This window comes from Pelophylax lessonae, assembly GCF_965119305.1.
Source record: "Pelophylax lessonae genome assembly, chromosome: 3".
Lineage (NCBI taxonomy): Eukaryota > Metazoa > Chordata > Amphibia > Anura > Ranidae > Pelophylax > Pelophylax lessonae.
Window position 1 is genome coordinate 17,085,215 of NC_138770.1, and position 21,905 is coordinate 17,107,119.

The 21,905-nt window shown below is 42.8% G+C and overlaps 5 protein-coding genes across 5 annotated transcripts in view; 3 read left to right on the forward strand and 2 right to left on the reverse strand.

Annotated features, from left to right (window-relative positions):
• LOC309550236 (uncharacterized protein) overlaps positions 1–21,905 on the forward strand; it is a gene marked incomplete at both ends in the record, with an annotated part of 809,557 nt that overhangs the window by 156,135 nt on the left and 631,517 nt on the right.
• LOC309548769 (uncharacterized protein) overlaps positions 1–21,905 on the forward strand; it is a gene marked incomplete at its 3' end in the record, with an annotated part of 166,469 nt that overhangs the window by 90,476 nt on the left and 54,088 nt on the right. The window lies entirely within an intron of this gene.
• Positions 1–21,905, reverse strand: part of LOC309548765 (uncharacterized protein) — a gene marked incomplete at its 3' end in the record, with an annotated part of 203,203 nt that overhangs the window by 4,017 nt on the left and 177,281 nt on the right. The gene's annotated exons all lie outside the window — the stretch shown is intronic.
• LOC309548766 (uncharacterized protein) lies at positions 336–5,261 on the reverse strand (the record flags this gene model as incomplete). Its single annotated transcript, XM_082248714.1, has 3 exons — positions 336–355; positions 4,782–4,926; positions 5,031–5,261. The coding sequence occupies 3 exons, from the start codon at positions 5,259–5,261 to the stop codon at positions 336–338; spliced, it is 396 nt and encodes a 131-aa protein (XP_082104840.1).
• Positions 5,947–21,190, forward strand: LOC309548767 (uncharacterized protein; the record flags this gene model as incomplete). The annotated part of the gene is made up of 5 exons (XM_082248715.1): positions 5,947–6,003; positions 6,762–6,770; positions 18,734–18,940; positions 19,045–19,192; positions 21,144–21,190. The coding sequence occupies 5 exons, from the start codon at positions 5,947–5,949 to the stop codon at positions 21,188–21,190; spliced, it is 468 nt and encodes a 155-aa protein (XP_082104841.1).

The following is a 21,905-nucleotide window of genomic DNA, read 5'->3' on the forward strand; positions in this document are numbered from 1 at the left end:
ATATTATTGTACTTCAATTTCCGACCGGTTTTGCCAAATTAGCTTCTTCAGGGAAATAAAGATGTATACTGCATGATTACTAAAGTAACAAAGCATACACATGAGATGATTACATATATATTACATACTGATATGTCATTAAGGTGTCCAGAAAATAAGGAATTTAGGAATATTAGGGAGCCCATACCTGAAGCATGGAGTTCCCTAGTGTGGTGAAGAAAATGGTAAAATGAAATGCGGGCTTGGTTCCACAGACTCAGCCACATCAAGCAACACAGTGGCCCCACCTGCTGGGTCTCCCGCAGAGGGGGTGTTCAGCCCAAAGGAAAGAACAATTAAGAACTGCCAATAGCACCTGTCAAAGACATATGCAGTAATTGGTATCCATGGTTTTATAAACCTATATAGCATCAGTATTTAAAACTGGTAATTTCTGTGTATATATATTATATTATATATATATATATATATATATATATATATATATATATATATATATATATATATATATATATATATATATATATATATATATATATATATATATGTGTGTTATTTTCAAAAAACTATTATACTTACATATATAGCCAAAATATCCCATATACCTAATGTGCCTCAGATGTCTCAAATGTCGTAAGCTTGTAAATGCAGACATTTAGAAAAAAAATAAAGTTGATACATTTTATAAAATTCAATGTTTCTTTTAAAAAAAATTTGTCCAGAGTACCGTAAAAGTCCCACATTCCATCTCCTCTCTCTCTCTCTCTCTCTAGATTATATATATATATATATAGTGGGTACGGAAAGTATTCAGACCCCCTTAAATTTTTCACTCTTTGTTATATTGCAGCCATTTGCTAAAATCATTTAACTTCATTCTTCTTCCTCATGAATGTACACATAGTACCCCATACTGACAGAAAAACACAGAATTGTTGACATTGTTGCAGATTTATTAAAAAAGAAAAACTCAAATATCACATGGTCCTAAGTATTCAGACCCTTTGCTCAGTATTTAGTAGAAGCCCCCTTTTGATCTAATACAGCCAGGAGTCTTTTTGGGAAAGATGCAACAAGTCTTTCACACCTGGATTTGGGGATCCTCTGCCATTCCTCCTTGCAGATCCTCTCCAGTTCTGTCAGGTTGGATGGTAAACGTTGGTGGACAGCCATTTTTAGGTCTCTCCAGAGATGCTCAATTGGGTTTAAGTCAGGGCTCTGGCTGGGCCATTCAAGAACAGTCACGGAGTTGTTGTGAAGCCACTCCTTCGTTATTTTAGCTGTGTGCTTAGGGTCATTGTCTTGTTGGAAGGTAAACCTTCGGCCCAGTCTGAGGTCCAGAGCACTCTGGAGAAGGTTTTTGTCCAGGATATCCCTGTACTTGGCCGTATTCATCTTTCCCTCGATTGCAACCAGTCGTCCTGTCCCTGCAGCTGAAAAACACCCCCACAGCATGATGCTGCCACCACCATGCTTCACTGTTGGGACTGTATTGGACAGGTGATGAGCAGTGCCTGGTTTTCTCCACACATACCGCTTAGAATTAAGGCCAAAAAGTTCTATTTTGGTCTCATCAGACCAGAGAATCTTATTTCTCACCATCTTGGAGTCCTTCAGGTGTTTTTTAGCAAACTCCATGCGGGCTTTCATGTGTCTTACACTGAGGAGAGGCTTCCGTCGGGCCACTCTGCCATAAAGCCCCGACTGGTGGAGGGCTGCAGTGATGGTTGACTTTCTACAACTTTCTCCCATCTCCTGACTGCATCTCTGGAGCTCAGCCACAGTGATCTTTGGGTTCTTCTTTACCTCTCTCACCAAGGCTCTTCTCCCCCGATAGCTCAGTTTGGCCGGACGGCCAGCTCTAGGAAGGGTTCTGGTCGTCCCAAACGTCTTCCATTTGAGGATTATGGAGGCCACTGTGCTCTTAGGAACCTTAAGTGCAGCAGAAATCTTTTTGTAACCTTGGCCAGATCTGTGCCTTGCCACAATTCTGTCTCTGAGCTCTTCAGGCAGTTCCTTTGACCTCATGATTCTCATTTGCTCTGACATGCATTGTGATCTGGAAGGTCTTATATAGACAGGTGTGTGGCTTTCCTAATCAAGTCCAATCAGTATAATCAAACACAGCTGGACTCAAATGAAGGTGTAGAACCATCTCAAGGATGATCAGAAGAAATGGAAAGCACCTGAGTTAAATATATGAGTGTCACAGCAAAGGGTCTGAATACTTAGGACCATGTGATATTTCAGTTTTTCTTTTTTAATAAATCTGCAACAATGTCAACAATTCTGTGTTTTTCTGTCAGTATGGGGTGCTATGTGTACATTCATGAGGAAGAAGAATGAACTTAAATGATTTTAGCAAATGGCTGCAATATAACAAAGAGTGAAAAATTTAAGGGGGTCTGAATACTTTCCGTACCCACTGTATGTATATATATATATATATATCTACAGGGATGTTAGTACTCTAAATCTTTGTCCCTTTTGGCTCCACCCACTATTTTTCAATGTGATATGCACAGCATATTTTCACGGTTGGAGGATTTGAGTTTATTATTATGTAATTTTCTTTTGATTACGTTTGACCATTTGGTTCACATTTTGTACTATTTGGTTATATGTAGCATTTTGTTGTGAGGTGAAAACACAGTTGGTGTTAGCAGCCGTACATTTAATTCAATTTAATTCAGTTTATTGATACAGTGATACCTTGGTTCACAAACTTAATTCGTGAACTGACTCTGGTCGCGAACCGAATTGGTCGTGAACCGAGGCACATTTTCCCATAGGGTTCAATGTAAATCCGGTTAATCCGTTCTGCCCTTTTTTTTTTGGTTTTTGAAGCACAAAAATATGAAACAAATTACAATACACATTAGTACAGTATAGTAATGTATAAAGAGAGAACACTAACCTTGCTTGAGATGACTTCTGGCATGAAGGAAGGCAGGTGGGAGGCTGTGACATACAATACAGTAAGTACAGTATTGTACAGAAGTATTGTACAGAAGTACTGTACAGTATTGTACAGTACAGTAATACAGTACTGTATGTGCTAATAAGCACATCATAAAGCAAAAAGTGTCTTCACAGTACTTCTTTCTGTGTCTCTTCTTCTCACCTCGATCTTCCTACAAGAAGTCACGACCATGTGACAGCCTGGAAATAGCATTAAATGGCCACGCTCCTGTTCGTGAATAGAAGCGTTCATGAATCGAGGTATCACTGTATATATATTGATATTTATATCACTGTAATATTTTTTTCACTGTAATATATATTTTTTACCTTGTTTCCACTTACTATACATTATTATTGCACTGATAGCTTTTTCACTGTATCTTCCACTAAGACTCCCAGATCTTTCTCCATTCTTGATTCCCCCAGTGGTTCCCCCTTTAAAGTGTATTGTGCTTTTATGTTTTTAGTCCCCAAGTGCAAAACCTTACACTTCTCCACATTAAACCTCATTTGCCATGTAGTTGCCCACTCTGTGATTTTGTTCAGGTCATTCTGTAGGATATCTGCTTCATGCTGTTCAGTTATTGCCCTGCCCAATTTTGTGTCATCTGCAAAAACTGATATAGAACAAATGATCCCGTTTCTCAATGCTGTTTATGAATACATTGAACAAAGTTGGTCCCAGGACTGAGCCTTGGGGGACCCTACTTACCACCCCAGACCAGTCTGACTATGCGTTATTTATTACCACCCTTTGGACACGCCCCTTTAACCAGTTTTGTATCCAAGAGCAAACCTTGTGGTCGATGCCTGCAGACCTTATTTTATAAATTAAGCGTTTGTGGGGAACTGTATTAAACGCCTTAGCAAAATCCAGGTACACCACATTCACTGGTCTCCCCCTATCTAGCTCACCTCCTCGTAGAATGTTAGCAGATTGGTTTGACAAGAATGCCCTTTTGTAAACCCTTGCTGATTACTGCTGATGATGTTGTTGTCTTTAGCAAACTCTTTGATATAGTCCCTTATCATCCCCTCCAGAAGCTTACATACTATTGATGTCAGGCTGATCGGCCTATAATTTCCCGGGATGTGCCTCTGGCCTTTTTTGAATATCAGTATCACGTTAGCTTTCCTCAGATCACCTGGTACATCTCCTATCATAATACTGTCAGCAAAGATCAGGAACAGTGGTCTAGATATAGTTTTGCAGTCAAATCATCAGATATAAAATGTCCAGCTGGTAGAAAATGGGTGCAAAAGAAGTAAGGCCTATGTAATGTACAACTTATTATATAGGATACAAAATTTCGGACTATACAGTATCAGAATTATGTACAAAATAGAGTATATAGTGCAGGGGTCAGGAGTATGTAATGTACAACATAGATTATATAGTGCAGGGGTCAGGAGCATGTAATGTACAACATAGAGTATATAGTGCAGGAATCAGGAGCATGTAATGTACAACATAGAGTATACAGCGCAGGAATCAGGAGCATGTAATGTACAACATTGAGTATATAGTGCAGGGGTCAGGACTCATAATATTGGTATTCAGGAATCAGTGCAAGCTTAAATGTTTACATGAGACAAGTTGCAGAGGTCCCACACCGCTGCCTCCCATCTCCTGAGACTGCACTCAGTGAAGTGGTTCTGAGACTATACAGACATATCCCTCCACCCAGCACAGCCAGCAGACATCAGAGCAAGTAAATCTGGGAAAATTGCAGTCAGAGATCTTGCTAGACCTGGGCACTCTGGACCAATCAGTGATCAGTATAAGTGGAAGAATGTATTTAGTGTTAATGACCCACCTGTGCGGATCTCTATAGGAGTGTCCTCCTCTATAAATGTCCCCGTTATTCCATCCTCCTCCATAGACTGCTGATCATCCCTCACATACGTCTCTTCTTCTTCTTCTGCTTTGCCCTCAACTTTTATATCTATCAGATCTTCACCCTAAAGAAAATGAGAGAAAAATCATCTGTAAAATATAAGCTCTCATAAAATAATCCACACATTGTCTCCATGAGTCTGTGTTTTATAATCTCTGTCTCACCAACCTTGTAACAGTGAGGGATGGTGTGATCTTCCTGTGTGGAATCCCGGGAATACAGAGGACGGGGACATCTCTCTGGTGGGTTCCTGGTATTAGGTGGCTCCATCATATCCTTGTGTCCTTCTGAAAACTCCTCCATCACTCCATACTCCTCATCCTCCTCTTTATACTCTTCTTTAACATCAATATTATCATCCCCGAGGTTTCCACTCTGAATATAAAATAAAACAATCATTGTATGCTGTGTATTATTCATAACTACTAATAATTGTCAAATATCTGCCGGGGTATAAGATTAATACTTCTAAGATCGAGGATCTTTCTATCAACATTCCTCCCACAACTCTGGGCACCTTACAATCCGCTTACTCGTATCACTAGTGTACCTGTTCCCTCAAATACCTCGTTATTCATGTGACACCTTCTCCTCATTATACTAAGCTAACCTTCCTTCTTTATTTCAAGACATCCATTTATCCCTGAAACAATGGGATGCTTACTGTATAATATCTCCTGGCTAGGCACGGTAAATCACCTCAAAATGTGGTTCCTCCCCAAACTGCTGTACCTATTGGAGACTCTCCCGGTCCAAGTCCCTCTTTCTCTGCTGAAATTGCTGCAAAGTAGCTTTGTTAAATTCAGGGCCGTCTTTAACGCAGGGCAAATGGGGCAGCTGCCCAGGGCCCTGTCACTGTTTTGGGGCTCAAAGCAACTGACCCTAAAGCCTGCGCTGCCCGCAAATCAGGAGCCCCATCGGTGCTGCAAGTGACAGTCCATCAACTCACTGTGTACTCGGAATCAGCATAAAAAAAATAATTCTCAAGCAAGGAGGAGCAAGCGGGGCCGTGAGCTCCACTGAAGCTCTGACCCCGCCCCTTGCCATGCATTCTGCTGCCTGAGATAGGAGACCTCGGGGAATGATGGTGCAGTGGATCCGATGTCAGAGTGCTGTGGCAGCCAACAGCAACCCACGGATGGTGATCAGAGCTTGGCTGCCTAGGATCAGGTAGGTCTTTCTCCTCCCCTGGCTCCCCATATTATGTAATGTCCTCTTCTCTCCCCCTCCCCCACACACACACAGTAGTGTCCTCTTCTCTCCCCCTTCTCCTCTCACACAGTAGTGTCCTCTTCTCTCCCCCTCTCACACATAGTGTCCTCAGCTCCCCCCCCCCCCACACACACACAGTAGTGTCCTCTTCTCTCCCCCTCCTCCTCTCACACTTGTGTCCTCTGCTCCCCCCCCCCCCCCCACACACACAGTAGTGTTCTCTCCCCCCCACCACACAGGTAGGTCTTTCTCCTCCCCTGGCTCCCCGTATTATGTAGTGACCTGGCTGTGTCTGTATTGATTAGAGAGCACACAGCATGTGCAGATATCTTCCACACACAGTGCTATTTCACAGCTTGATGGGCTTATTTTAGGCCTGGTTCACATGTATGCAGGTTTGCATGGGCACAGAATTCCATTCATTTGAATGGGCTGCCATGCCTGCGTTTCCTGCAGAAAAAAGATGCATCCATCATTATAAAAATGCAGTGGCCTTGAAATCGCTGCATTTGGACCATGCGATTTCCCTACAGTTCCTGCACCATCAAACATGCTGCATTTTTAGATGCGTGGGCCACACATTAAAAAACAGTGCATTTGTGTATGCAGGAACCACAGGTGAGTCGCAGTGATTTCATGGCCACTACATTTTATAAATGAATGATGCATGCATCTTTTTTTCTGCAGGAAACGCAGGTATGACAGTCCAGGCTGCTGTGCCTGTGCAAATGTGGGCTGCCAATCTGCATACATGTGAGCCAGGCCTAAAGCAGTAGTAAAGTAATTTTACAAAATAAAAACTCTGATCCCCCTGCCGGTCTGTCATAATGTGCTAGTATGCACGGTATACTAGTATGCACGGTATACTAGCACATTATGACAAACGTACCTGCAAACTGAGTCTTTCATTCCACCCCTTGGCACATCTCTCCAAGAGGGGTGTGAGACTTTTCCTCTTAATAGACCTGGCTGCTGTTTTCACCGTCCTGCAGATAATTCTCCTTATAGTTGCGTCATTTTGTAGATTTGGTTACAAGAAAACTCAGACCCTTTGAGGAATTCCACACTAAGCTCCATATTCCCAATAACCTCTTTACCTCTTATATTCAATGGAAGCATTTTTCTCCACCCCCCCCCCCCTCCATCATTAGCTTTACACCGCCCAACCAAATTCAAACACATATGAATCCAAGGCCCACACCAACCACACCTCATATCCTCCATCTACAAACTATTATACCAGGTGCTCCCGGTTACTGAAAACCTTCACTTACACTATATTGCCAAAAGTATTGGGACGCCTGCCTTTACACACACATGAACTTTAATGGCCTCCCAGTCTTAGTCCATAGGGTTCAATATTGAGTTGGCTCCACCCTTTGCAGCTATAACAGCTTCAACTCACCCACACCATAACCCCCCCCTCCACAAAACTTTACACTTGGCACAATGCAGTCAGGCAAATACCGTTCTCCTGGCAACCACCAAACCCAGACATGTCCATCAGATGGCCAAACAGCTCCATGTTCTATCCAGAACTTTCAGGGTTCCTCTGACTTATTTCAGTTTACTGCATATACTGTCCAAGTATGCTGTATGTCTATTGCAAGCTGTAATATCTATATACCCTCTTCATGGTGTAATATCTATATACCCTCTTCATGGTGTAATACCTATATACCCTCTTCATGGTGTAATATCTATATACCCTCTTCATGGTGTAATATCTATATACCCTCTTCATGGTGTAATATCTATATATACCCTCTTCATGGTGTAATATCTATATACCCTCTTCATGGTGTAATATCTATATACCCTCTTCATGGTGTAATATCTATATACCCTCTTCATGGTGTAATATCTATATACCCTCTTCATGGTGTAATATCTATATACCCTCTTCATGGTGTAATATCTATATACCCTCTTCATGGTGTAATATCTATATACCCTCTTCATGGTGTAATATCTATATACCCTCTTCATGGTGTAATATCTATATATACCCTCTTCATGGTGTAATATCTATATACCCTCTTCATGGTGTAATATCTATATACCCTCTTCATGGTGTAATATCTATATACCCTCTTCATGGTGTAATATCTATATACCCTCTTCATGGTGTAATATCTATATATACCCTCTTCATGGTGTAATACCTATATACCCTCTTCATGGTGTAATACCTATATACCCTCTTCATGGTGTAATATCTATATACCCTCTTCATGGTGTAATATCTATATACCCTCTTCATGGTGTAATATCTATATACCCTCTTCATGGTGTAATATCTATATATACCCTCTTCATGGTGTAATATCTATATACCCTCTTCATGGTGTAATATCTATATACCCTCTTCATGGTGTAATATCTATATACCCTCTTCATGGTGTAATATCTATATACCCTCTTCATGGTGTAATATCTATATACCCTCTTCATGGTGTAATATCTATATACCCTCTTCATGGTGTAATATCTATATACCCTCTTCATGGTGTAATATCTATATACCCTCTTCATGGTGTAATATCTATATATACCCTCTTCATGGTGTAATATCTATATACCCTCTTCATGGTGTAATATCTATATACCCTCTTCATGGTGTAATATCTATATACCCTCTTCATGGTGTAATATCTATATACCCTCTTCATGGTGTAATATCTATATACCCTCTTCATTGCCTGTTTTGTGAAATACAATGGATGTAACAATAAAAATACAATTACAAAAAAGAATTCCCAGCACCGCTAACCTCTCCTGTCAGCAGCTCCATCATCTTCTTGGTGACTTCTAGAATCTTCTGCATGTTGTGTCTCTCAGGTTTTAGGGAGTCACATGGAGGCACTGTGATGGTCATATGATCACCTGACTTCAGAAGAGGAAATCTCTGTATTGAGGAACCATTAGGAATATCATGTTAGAATCCCAGAATCCTCCTCACTTCTCTGGTCAGGTCTGTGTTTTATTAATAGAGATGAGTGATGTCATGTGACCTCCCAGAATCCTCCTCACCTCTCCGGTCAGGTCTGTGTTTTATTAATAGAGATAAGAGTGATGTCATGTGACCTCCCAGAATCCTCCTCACCTCTCCGGTCAGGTCTGTGTTTTATTCATAGAGATAAGAGTGATGTCATGTGACCTCCCAGAATCCTCCTCACCTCTCCGGTCAGCAGGTAGATGATCTCCAGGGTGAGGTTTAGTATCTTCTCAGTCATGTGACTCCGGCCCTCCTCCATCCTCACTGGTCATGTGATCTATACAGGTTCCCTGCAAACCAATAATTGATGAGAGAGAATGATGTGGACTGTACTGGTTGTACAATGTTAGGATGGGGATGTATGGGGGATAATATGAGGGAAGAATGGACCCCGGTGGGATTACACAGAGGAACATTCAGTTTAGTGTTGTTTTCATCCAGAAGTCTCTTACCTTTGGCTTCACAGATCACAAAGTCTTTTTTGCTAGTTTTTGATCTGCTGGTAAAGAGGGACAAATAAGATTCCCTTTTGTCTAAACAAACCCCCCAACCCCCACATCTGATACAAGTCAACTAAGTTGTTAAAAAAAAAGACTGATCGAGAAATAAGAATGAGGAGAATGTTCCGGCCCCGTAAGTGGGGAAATGTTCTGCCCCTGAAGGGGTTGATCTAGGATTCCACACTATATATGTGTGTATCATCATCTGCTGGAGATAAAAGACATCACAGTGACTATGGAGGAAGAGGACGGACATGACGGGGGGGGGGGTTTACTGGGTGTAAATAGAAAATAAGATCTTATTACCGCCTCTGCTTCCACTTCCAGTAATGGCTTCTCTTTATTTCCTCCCAACTCACCTCTCAACCGGAAAATCTTTTTATATCTGACATCACTTCCTGTTTGTACCTGACATCACTTCCTGTCTGTACCTGACATCACTTCCTGTCTGTATTCAATAGACACTTCCTGTCTGGGAAGAAGTGAGATTACCACCTTGTGGAGCTCAGAGGAACTGCAGCCCTGAGAAACGTCTGGTAGTGTGAAGTTGTGAACACGGCCTTGTGCTGTGTGTGTATGTACTGTATATCCTTCCCCTTTCTCTCCTCCCTGAGTGTGTATGAAGAGGCGGAGCTCCTGCTGGAACAGCGGTCGGAGGAGGAAGCCGAGTCTAGGAGGGAGACTGACAGAAAGTGCAGCAGACTTGCAGGAGTGAGCGAGGAGGATTCAGTTCCTTTGCCATCGGAGGTGAGGAGAGTGTGAAGGATGTTTGTGACTCTGGTAGCTGAAAAGCTGGGAGTCATATTGCTCTGGTGAGTGGGGAAGCACAACTAAGGGGGCGCCCTCACCATCACGTGTGTAAGAAGTGGAAGAAGGCGTGGCTACACTACAGCTGGCACAGTTTGGAGCACGGAGAACTTTCACACCTTAGCAACTTTTCATTCATTTGTGGACTTTTTTTGAGAAGTAGATGCAAAGTGGAAGCAGTGGACTTGCGAGAACACTATATTGAGTACACAATGTTGTATGATTACATGAATTTGCACAGGTTTTTAGGTTATTTAATATAGCAGCAAATATTACGAGATTAAAGAAGTATGTGCAAAATGGAAGCAGTGGATCTGCAGGGAACAGCATCTCGAGCACAAAGCACTTTATGTTGTATATAAATTTGCACATGATTCAGTTTACTTCATTTATTGATAAACACCAAAAGATCAATGAAGTAGGTGTAAAGTGGGAGCAGTAGATCCGCAGAGAATATTATTTTAAACTCCTAGCACTTTATATATGAAGGTATCCACATACAGTGCTGGGACAAGGTGATACAGGGCCCAGGGCAAAGATGACAAACTGCAGCCCCCCTCCCTTAGGGTTAGGGTCAGGGTGCCCCCATTCCTGCAATAAAACCACTGCACCCAGGGCAGCCGCCCCTCCTGCCCACCCCTTTTCCTGGCCCTGTCCACATATTTTAGTGTGTTTGTGATAATTTATGTGCACACACAATAGGACAGCGCTGTGACACATAATGCTCTTCTAGTTGATAAAGGGAATACTTACCTTTGTTACAGCAGCAGTCCGGTAGAAGTTATTTTTGTAGGTATTTGAGTTGTTACACATAGCGCGGGTTTTTTCCATTTATATTGGTGACATAATTGCCCAAATCTGGGGATCAGGAGCCATTTCCACCCTTTACTCTCGGCTGGGGTTCTTTGTATCCATATAACAGATGTTCTACATGACTAAATCTGCAATCAATTTTACTGCAAAATCGAAAGGTGCCAAAATGTCTCCCCCCCCCCCCCCAGCAGTAATATATTTCTACCCCCCTTCGTGGGAGTGGAGATGACCCATCTATAAGGATATACAATACATACACACAGCATAAGGCCAAGATGTTTCTCAGGGCTGCAGTTCCTCTGAGCTCCACAAGGTGGTGATATCACGTCTACCCAGACAGGAAGTCTCTATGGAATACAGACAGGAAGTGATGTCAGATACAGACAGGAAGTTCCGGGTGAGAGGTGAGTTGGGAGGAAGTAGAGAGAAGACATTGCTGGAATTGGAAGCAGAGGAGGTAATAAGATTTTAATTTCTATTTACACCCAGTAACCCCCCCCCCCGTCATGTCCGTCCTCTTCCTCCATAATCGCTGTGACGTCTTTTATCTCCAGCAGATGATGATACTTATATTTAAATCTCTGCCCTCTTAATAGTCTGATCATATAACTGTGCCCAATGTTCCCATCACCCTAAACCTTCTGGCAGCAGCCGCAATCCACAAAACTTGTTTTCCATTACTCTTCTTCCCAAAACCAATCTCCCCTTCTCCTGAGCCCTCTGGAATGCCCGCTCTGCCTGTGACAAACTCACCTCCCTCCATGACCTCTTTATCACAAATTCCTTTAACTTATTTGCCATTACTGAAATCTGGCTTCATGAATCCGACACTGCTTCTCCTGCTTCCCTCCCCCATGATGGCCTTCTCTGGACTCACTCTTCCAGACCTACGCAGCTCCTAACAGGTACTTCGCCCACCTACCCCTATGCAAAACGTGCTTAAGAGCGCAGCTACATTTCAGAAAACATAGCTGCACTTTTAAGCACCTGTGGCATAAGACTAAGTCCCAGAATGACTTCAACCAATATAAATCTGCCCTCCGAAAATGCTACTCTTGCCTCTTCACTGCCAAGCAGACAACGCTTCTCTACCTTCAACTCTCTTCTTCGTCCTCCTCTGCCTCCACTCTCCAACTCACTCACTGCCCAGGAGATCACCAATCACTTCAACAATAAGATTGATTCAATTCATGAAGAGATCTCCAATGTACAGATGCATCCCCCACTTAACACCCCATGTCCAATCATTACCTCCCCATTCAATCCTGCAACTATTGATGAGGCTGCTAAATTTTCTCTAACTCCCACCTGCCCCCTGGACCCTGCTTCCGCGCAAGTGCTACAGTCACCCTCTGAATTTATTCTACACTACTTTATACTAACCCACATCCTAAATCTCTCCCTCTGTTCTGGCACCTTCCCCAACTCTCTAAAACATGCACTAGTCTCCCTCATCCTTAAAAAGCCCTCTCTGGACCCCATGCTCGCCTCCTTCATTCCCCTTTTCCTCCAGACTCCTTGAAAGCCTGGTCTACAACTGACTGAGTGACCATTTGATTGAGAACAATTTCGCAATCCCCTTCTGTCTGGATTTCGCTCTCAACACTCCACAGAAACTGCTCTCCTTACAGAGAACAGCTAAAACCAATGGAAACTTTTCTGTACTCCTAATCCTGGACCTCTCTGCTGCCTTTGATACAGTGGACCACCCCTCCTCTTCAAAAAACTCCACTCCTTTGGTCCCTGTGACTGTACTCTTCGCTGGTTCTCTTCCAACCTATCACACTGCACCTTCAGTGTCACCTACAATTCGACTCCCTCTTCTCTTCCTTACTCTCTGGGGTTCCCCAAGGTTCTGTTCTTGGACCTCTCCTATTCTCAGTCTACACCTCCTCTCTGGGTCAATTGATTGCCTCCCATGGCTTTTAATACCATTTCTATGCTGACACCACCCAAATCTATCTCTCTACCCTTCAGCTCACTCCATCAGCCTCCTAACGTATCACTAATTTACTAACAGACATATCAGTCTGGATGTCACTCCACTTCCTCTAACTCTATCCAAAACTGAGCTCATAATATTTCCTCCTCCACATGCCTCTTCCCCTGATTTCTCTGTCAAAATGGACGGCACAACTATCAACCCGTCCACCCATGCCAAGGTTCTATTTGTAATTCTGTACTCTGAATTATCCTTTCTGCTCCATATCCATTCACGTCCACAGCTTAGCGCTTCAACCTCCACAACATCTCCAAAACACGCCCTTCCTAACCAATGACACCACAAAGCTCCAAATCTACTCCCTCGTTGCCTCGAATACTGCAACTCTCTCTTCATTTGGCTTTCCCTTACATAGGTTATCCCCTTTTAGTATGAATGCTATTACAAGACTCATACACCTTACAAACCGCTCAGCGTCTGCCACCCCTCTTTGCCAATCCCTCCATTGGCTGCCACTCACCCAACAAATTAAATTCAAAATACTAACAATAACTTACAAAGCCATCCACAACTCGGCCCCCAGCTTAACCTAGTCTCACAAAACCAAGCAAATGGTTCTCTTTGTTTCTCCCAGGATCTCCTGCTCTCTAGCTCCCTTGTCACCTCCTCCCATGCTCGCCTCCAGGACTTCTCCCAAGCCTCTCCTATCCTATGGAACTCCCTATCTCCTTCTCTGTTTGCCTTTTGATGATCCCTGAGAACTCATCTCTTCAAAGAAGCCTATTGTGCCCACACCTAACAACTGTACTTTTATTTTCTCCATCAGCCCATCCCCCACAGTCATTACCTTTTTGTATCACTTGACCCTTCCTCCTAGATTGTAAGCTCTAAAGAGCAGGACCTTCTGATTCCTCCTGTATTAAATTGTATTGTAACTGTATTGCCTGCTTTCATGTTGTAAAGTGTTGCACAAATTGTTGGCGCTATATAAATCCTGTATAATGATAAATGTAGTCCCATGCAGGTAGTTGTTCTTGAATGTACAGCAACGCCTCTATTACCCCCCTCACATCCACATCCTATTATTGTGTGACCAATACCATCCAAATAATTCTTACTTTCATTTCCCAAAGTTATCCGTCTACAAGGAGACCTGTATAGATCAAATGATGGCACCAATGAAGATGGAGGAGGACCGGAGTCACATGACTGAGATGATACTAAACCTCACCCTGGAGATCATCTACCTGCTGACCGGAGAGGTGAGGAGGATTCTGGGAGGTCACATGACATCCCTCTTATCTCTATTAATAAAACACAGAGCTGACCGGAGAGGTGAGGAGGATTCTGGGAGGTCACATGACATCACTCTTATCTCAATTAATAAAACGCAGACCTGACCGGAGAGGTGAGGAGGATTCTGGGAGGTCACATGACATCACTCTTATCTCTATTAATAAAACACATTCCTGACCAGAGAGGTGAGGGGGATTCTGGGAGGTCACATGACATCACTCTTATCTCTATAAATAAGACAGACCTGACCGGAGAGTTGAAGAGGATTCTGGGAGGTCACATGACATCACTCTTATCTCTATAAATAAGACAGACCTGACCGGAGAGGTGAAGAGGATTCTGGGAGGTCACATGACATCACTCTTATCACTATTTATAAAACACAGACCTGACCAGAGAGGTGAGGAGGATTCTGGGAGGTCACATGACATCACTCTTATCTCAATAAATAAAACACAGACCTGGCCGGAGAAGTGAGGAGGATTCTGGGATTCTAACATGATATTCCTATTGGTTCCTCAATACAGAGATTTCCTCTTGTGAAGTCAGGTGATCATATGACCATCACAGTGCCTCCATGTGATTCCCTAAATCCTGAGAGACACAACATGCAGAAGATTCTAGAAGTCACCAAGAAGATGATGGAGCTGCTGACAGGAGAGGTGAGCGGTGCTGGGAATTCTTTTTTGTAATTTTATTTTTATTGAATTTCCCAAAAATAAAGAGGAAAATAGTCAATGGTTTGAATTACGCAAACAGCATGAAGAGGGTATATAGATATTACAGCATTGTGACGGGAGTTACTTTGGGCGGGGGGCTTGTGGAACCCAGATTACCTTAGAGAGGTTGGGAAACTCCTTGCCCAGCTCCCCCGGCCCCTCCTATGTGTAAGTGACCATGTGTCTATTAGGGGCACAGGGTGACCCAGAAACCCAGTTGGGTCTGCACTAACCAGACTCACAGTACAACCACACTGGACTCAGCATTTCCTGTTACCCCGGTTATCCTGGGTTCTATATGTGTGATTTGTGTTGAAAGAATGAAGGGGGCTCTTTCACTTAGGACCATAATATTTATGAACAATATTCCTCAAGAAATATATTATGATACATTGGTTGGACCTTTTCAGGCTGCTTGTAGGAGTTTATCTAATACAGTAAACCATTGCTAGATAGTTTGAGGTGGGGTGGGGTTTTGTTGTTAAGTGCCTGTATCCGATCGTTCTATTGTTTCTGTCTGCCTTGGGATCAACCTATTATGGGATGTATATGTGTATGTGGATTATATACTAAAGGGGAGGGGGGATTGTCCCAGAGTGTATAACTCTTTGTGCCTGTGTTTGAATAAACAGTCTTATGCTTCTTACCACCCTACATTGATGTCTTGACAAGTGACTGGGATGGGCTAAGGGATCTTGGATCGTGCTGGTACCAGGCAAGGGAAGCTTATACGGCGGACATACTCTTCTTAAGTACGGGGTCCGTCACAAAAGAGAAGAGGGTATAAAGGTATTACGCCATGAAGAGGGTATATAAATATTATAGCATGATATATCATGACTTGATAAAGTGCATGGGTGCGAAACATGTCATCACATCAACTGTCCAAGCTTGCCTTCCATTATGGGACCCCGAGGCTTCCTCTGGTTCTTCCTACTCCCACCCACTGGCCAACCGTGATATCACCCGAGCCCATTGCTGCGCTCCGTCTGGTTCCTCAAGTGGCAGTATTGTATTTCCCAGGGCTTTTGTATTGGCGCCCCTCTATTAGCCCTTCCATTAATGCCCAGGGACCTATTGCAGTGGTATTGTTGGCTTTTTCATTAACTTGACTGTTCTTATCCATCACATTGTGGGTAATAAACTGTTGTGAGACTTTTACCCTTAATAGACCTGGCTGTTGTTGTCACAGTCCTGCAGATAATTCTCCTTCTAGTGACCACTGGGGGCACCTAGCGTGGTCTTTTGTTTTGTGTATGCCTGTATCTTGCACTATACAAAGTGTATTTTGACAGCTGCATAGGTTTGTCCTGGTCTTCCCATGAATCCATCTATGATCTGTGCCCTCAGCGCTCGGTATACATGTATGTTTAAAGTGACCCAACTGAAATCTATTGGCTTCGGCCCAGGGCAGCATCCTTCCATAGGACAGGGAGTCTGGGATTGAAGGATTATATAAAAGGTAAGCAGGAGAGAACATGGGGAAGAAAGAAAATACTGTGTGCAACATTTTTTCCATATGGACAACATAAATATCATAGAGGAGGAGGATTGTTTCAGTGGAGAGGACATGGTGGAGTCAGCTGACCATAATAAAGGGCATGGGTGAGTGGGGTAGATAAGCCCAAATTCTATTTCAGACCAGCGACTGGGTGGGGGATGGACAGACTAGGACATGAAAGTCTGGAGGTGGGAGCCATGATAATAATTTAACCACTTACCACCGGAAGGCCATCATATGACATCCTGGACTTGAAGTGGTGATATCTGGATGATAGGTGCAGCTACAGGCATCAGCCAGATATCTTTCTTTTCAGCCAGTGATTCCCTATCTTGTAAAAGCCCTAGCTGGTCATGAGCCACTTGATTTACAGGCTGCGGGAGGGGATGTCCTCCCCCTCCCTGCTGCCCTCCAGTGCCATAGAGCTGACCATAGAATGGATGGTCCCCGGCCATCTCTATGCTCCTGGGAGGCCGAAAGCAACATTATGACATCACTTCCGGCGCTGGCAGATGTAAACACTGCCAGTTTTTCATCCTGGGAAGCAGAGATCAATGTTTTTTTTAATCTCATGCTTTCCAGGGTAGAAGAGATATCTGGGGTCTACGTGACCCCAGATTTCTCCATAAAGAGGACCTGTCACGCCTCATTCTTATTACAAGGGATGTGTACATTTCTTGCAATAGGAATAAAAGTGATAAAAAAAAATAGAGTTGGTGTAGAAATAAAAAATAGGGTCTTTGTTGAAAAAACATATATATTTTTTTTAATGTTTGGGGGTTCTGAGTATTTTTTAGCAAATAAATGCTGATTTTGACATGTAGGAGAGAAATGCCAGAATTGGCCCGGATGGGAAGTGGTTAACAGGTCAGGTGCTCCCAGACCGCCCCTAGATCTCAGCCAAAGCAAAGTGGATTGTGCTATGCGATGGGACTTTTGGTGCCATATAAATGTAACAGAAGAAGGACCGAGCACCAAGACAAAACTTAAGGCTCAATCGCCCAGCGATCTGTACTTGTACACAGGTGTGCTCCTGCACAGCAATAATAAAAGAAGCATCCGCCTAAATAAGTGTAAACTGTATATAGGTGCTTATTGAAAAATAAGCACAAGCAGCGCTATACCTAAAACCAAACACTTAATATGATTGGATGACTAAACTTATCGCATACAGTCATAAGTCTCTTACAAAGGAAATTTAAAATATAGAAATGTATATATGTATACAAAATCAGAGTCCGTGATAAAGAAAGTCCATCACCACCAGAACTTCATGTGAGGTTGCTATGGAATATATAATCCCGGTGTAAACAACACTGGTCGGTATGCACCTCCACCTCACCGCGTGTGAGACACCCAAGTATACACGCTTACCAGATAGCTCTGTTAGTGAAGCCTGTAAGATCTATTCCCATCCGGACTCTCCCAATGATCCGATCCCTATGGTACCTGCTCGTAGCTGTGATGTCCTCAAGGATGCGGTGCCTGCTTAATGCAGTTGGTTTTGCAACCAACTGCATTGAGCAGGCACCGCATCCTTGAGGACATCACAGCTACGAGCAGGTACCATAGGGATCGGATCATTGGGAGAGTGTGTATGTGTGTATTTTTCAATACGCACCTATATACAATATAAATGTAACAAAGGTACTTTGCAGCAATTTCAGCCGAGAAAGAGGGACTTGGACCGGGAGAGTCTCCAATAGGTACAGCAGTTTGGGGAGGAACCACATTTTGAGGACATTTACCGTGCCTAGCCAGGAGATATTATACAGTAAGCATCCCATTGTTTCAGGGATAAATGTATGTCTTGAAATAAAGAAGGAAGGTTAGCTTAGTATAATGAGGAGAAGGTGTCACATGAATAACGAGGTATTTGAGGGAACAGGTACACTAGTGATACGAGTAAGCGGATTGTAAGGTGCCCAGAGTTGTGGGAGAAATGTTGCTAGAAAGATCCTCGATCTTAGAAGTATTAATCTTATACCCCGGCAGTGTACTCAGGTAGATGATTGACGATTATTAGTAGTTATAATTTATATACAGCATGTTTGTTACAATGAATGTTTTATTATATATTCAGAGTGGAAACCTCTGGGAAGATAATATTGATGTTAAAGAAGAGTATAAAGAGGAGGATGAGGAGTATGGAGTGATGGAGGAGTTTTCAGAAGGACACAAGGATATGATGGAGCCACCTAATACCAGGAACCCACCAGAGAGATGTCCCCGTCCTCTGTATTCCCGGGATTCCACACAGGAAGGTCACACCATCCCTCACTGTTACAAGGTTGGTGCGATGGAGTATCTAGAACATGGACTTGTGGGAATGATATGTGGATTACTTTATGTGAGCTTATATTTTACAGATGATTTTTCTCTCATTTTCTTTAGGGTGAAGATCTGATAGATATAAAAGTTGAGGTTAAAGCAGAAGAAGAAGAAGAAGAGACGTATGTGAGGGATGATCAGCAGTCTATGGAGGAGGATGGAATAACGGGGACATTTATAGAGGAGGACACTCCTACAGAGATCAGCACAGGTGGGTCATTAACACTAAATACATTCCTCCGCCCATACTGCTCACTGATTGGTCCAGAGTGCCCAGGTCTAGTAAGATCTCTGACCGCAATTTTCCCAGATTTGCTTGCTCTGATATTTGCTGGCTGTGCTGGGTGGAGGGATATGTCTGTATAGTCTCAGACCCAAGTCACTGAGTGCAGTCTCAGGAAATGGGAGGCAGCGGTGTGGGACCTTTGCAATTTGTCTCATGTAACATATAAGATTCCACTGATTACTGAATACCAATATTATGAGTCCTGGCCCCCACACTATATACTCCATGTTGTACATTACATACTCCTGACCCCTGCACTATATACTCTATGCAGTGGCATCACTAGGGTTGGTGTCACCCGGTGCGGTAACTCACGGTGTCACCCCAACCCCTTTCAATAATGTTTTTTGGTTTTTTTTACTAATGTAACGTGTAAATCATAGCTCCCATATAACACTAAATGTAATGGCAATAGCGACATTAATAACTAGGAGAATTAAAATGACCTTTAAATTACAATATCATATGAAAATAATAAAATACAGCTGTCAGGTCCCCATGCATCTCTATGGGGGAAATGGATGGGAACGGACCGTCTGTCTGTTCTCATCCGATCCCATCCCCTGGACGGATGGAAAATAGGGTTTCCATCCGTCCAGATTTAATGGATCGGATTAGATGTCAGTGGACATAGAGATGCATGGGGTGACCGCTCAGATCCGCCAAAAAAACTGACAGGCAGATCTGAACGGTCCGCCTGTGTGAAAGGGTCCTTACATATAAAGACCAAAGTGCATTTCCTTAGTGCAAATTCATATACAGTACTCTATTCAAAACATATATGCAATATTCATACATAATATTTGTATTATTCAAAAAAAGTGCAATTACATTTACTCATAATAAAAGTGCCAATGTGGAAAATAGTGCAATTAAACGTAATGTGCCCAGACAGATATAAGGTGCCCAGACAGATATAAGGTGCCCAGACAGATAGAAGGTGCCCAGACAGATAGAAGGTTCCCAGACAGATAGAAGGTGCCCAGACAGATAGAAGGTGCCCAGACAGATAGAAGGTGCCCAGACAGATATAAAGTGCCCAGACAGATAGAAGGTGCCCAGACAGATAGAAGGTGCCCAGACAGATATAAAGTGCCCAGACAGATATAAGGTGCCCAGACAGATATAAGGGGCTTCTTTTTGATTTGTGCTGTTAAAGAGTCCGTAACTTCAGTGTGTTTTATTTATCAGATGCAGTGCTTGTCTCCCTCTCAGCAATCAGTTTATTCACCCTTAGGGCTCTTTCACACATGTGGACCATTCAGATCCGCCTGTCTGTTTTTTTGGCTGATCTGAATGGTCCCTCCATGCATCCCTATGGGGCATTGAATGTCAGCGGAGACATGTCCGCTGACATCTGATCTGATCCATCAAATCTGGACAGATGGAAACCCTATTTTCCATCCGTTCAGCGGATCGGATGAGAACGGACCGACGGTCCGTTCCCATCCGATTCCCCCATAGAGATGCATGGGGACCTGACAGCTGTGTCTCTGCACACAGCGGAGAACAGCTGTCATCCTCCTGCTCAGCAGGGGATCGGCGGATCGATCCCCCGCTGAGATGGACGGACAGTGTGAAAGGGGCCTTAGTGTCAGTGTGAATTTGCTATTCCTCCTCCTTTGTGCAAGGGCCACTCCCCAGACAGATTCGGGCCTGCAAGGACCCCCTGCGTTTTGAGTACAGTACAGATGTCCTTCTAGTGGGTCTCCCCTGTGTCATCTTTCATGCACTGGGGAGAGAAATATAAAAAAATTGCATCCAGACAAAGAAACTGTCAGAATTAATAATAAATTAATAATATCTCGCTGTGCCTCCATTATGTCAGAATGTTTATACTGCTCTGAATATAACAGTGTCTATTTATGTCAATAAGCAAAGATCTGTGCGGAAGGAGACTCTCAACTTATATCCATAAATTAATATGTAGCAAATTCTTTTATTGATTAATTTCTTTTTAAAAGCGTATACCAATCTTAGGGAAAACAGTCTATATATAAGAATATTTATTCACCAGACATGTAATCACAATAAATGATCAGACTTGAGATGACACAAAAAAAAATAACTTCACAAAAATACAAACTTCAGACAATAAATGCAATGTGATTTGTAGCTCAATAATGAAAGTGAAAATAAAGCAAGATTACGTTTTTCCCAGATGTAGTAGCATAAACCATAGATAAGTACAGTGGGTACGGAAAGTATTCAGACCCCCTTAAATTTTTCACTCTTTGTTATATTGCAGCCATTTGCTAAAATCATTTAAGTTCATTCTTCTTCCTCATGAATGTACACATAGCACCCCATACTGACAGAAAAACACAGAATTGTTGACATTGTTGCAGATTTATTAAAAAAGAAAAACTGAAATATCACATGGTCCTAAGTATTCAGACCCTTTGCTGTGACACTCATATATTTAACTCAGGTGCTTTCCATTTCTTCTGATCATCCTTGAGATGGTTCTACACCTTCATTTGAGTCCAGCTGTGTTTGATTATACTGATTGGACTTGATTAGGAAAGCCACACACCTGTCTATATAAGACCTTCCAGATCACAATGCATGTCAGAGCAAATGAGAATCATGAGGTCAAAGGAGCTGCCTGAAGAGCTCAGAGACAGAATTGTGGCAA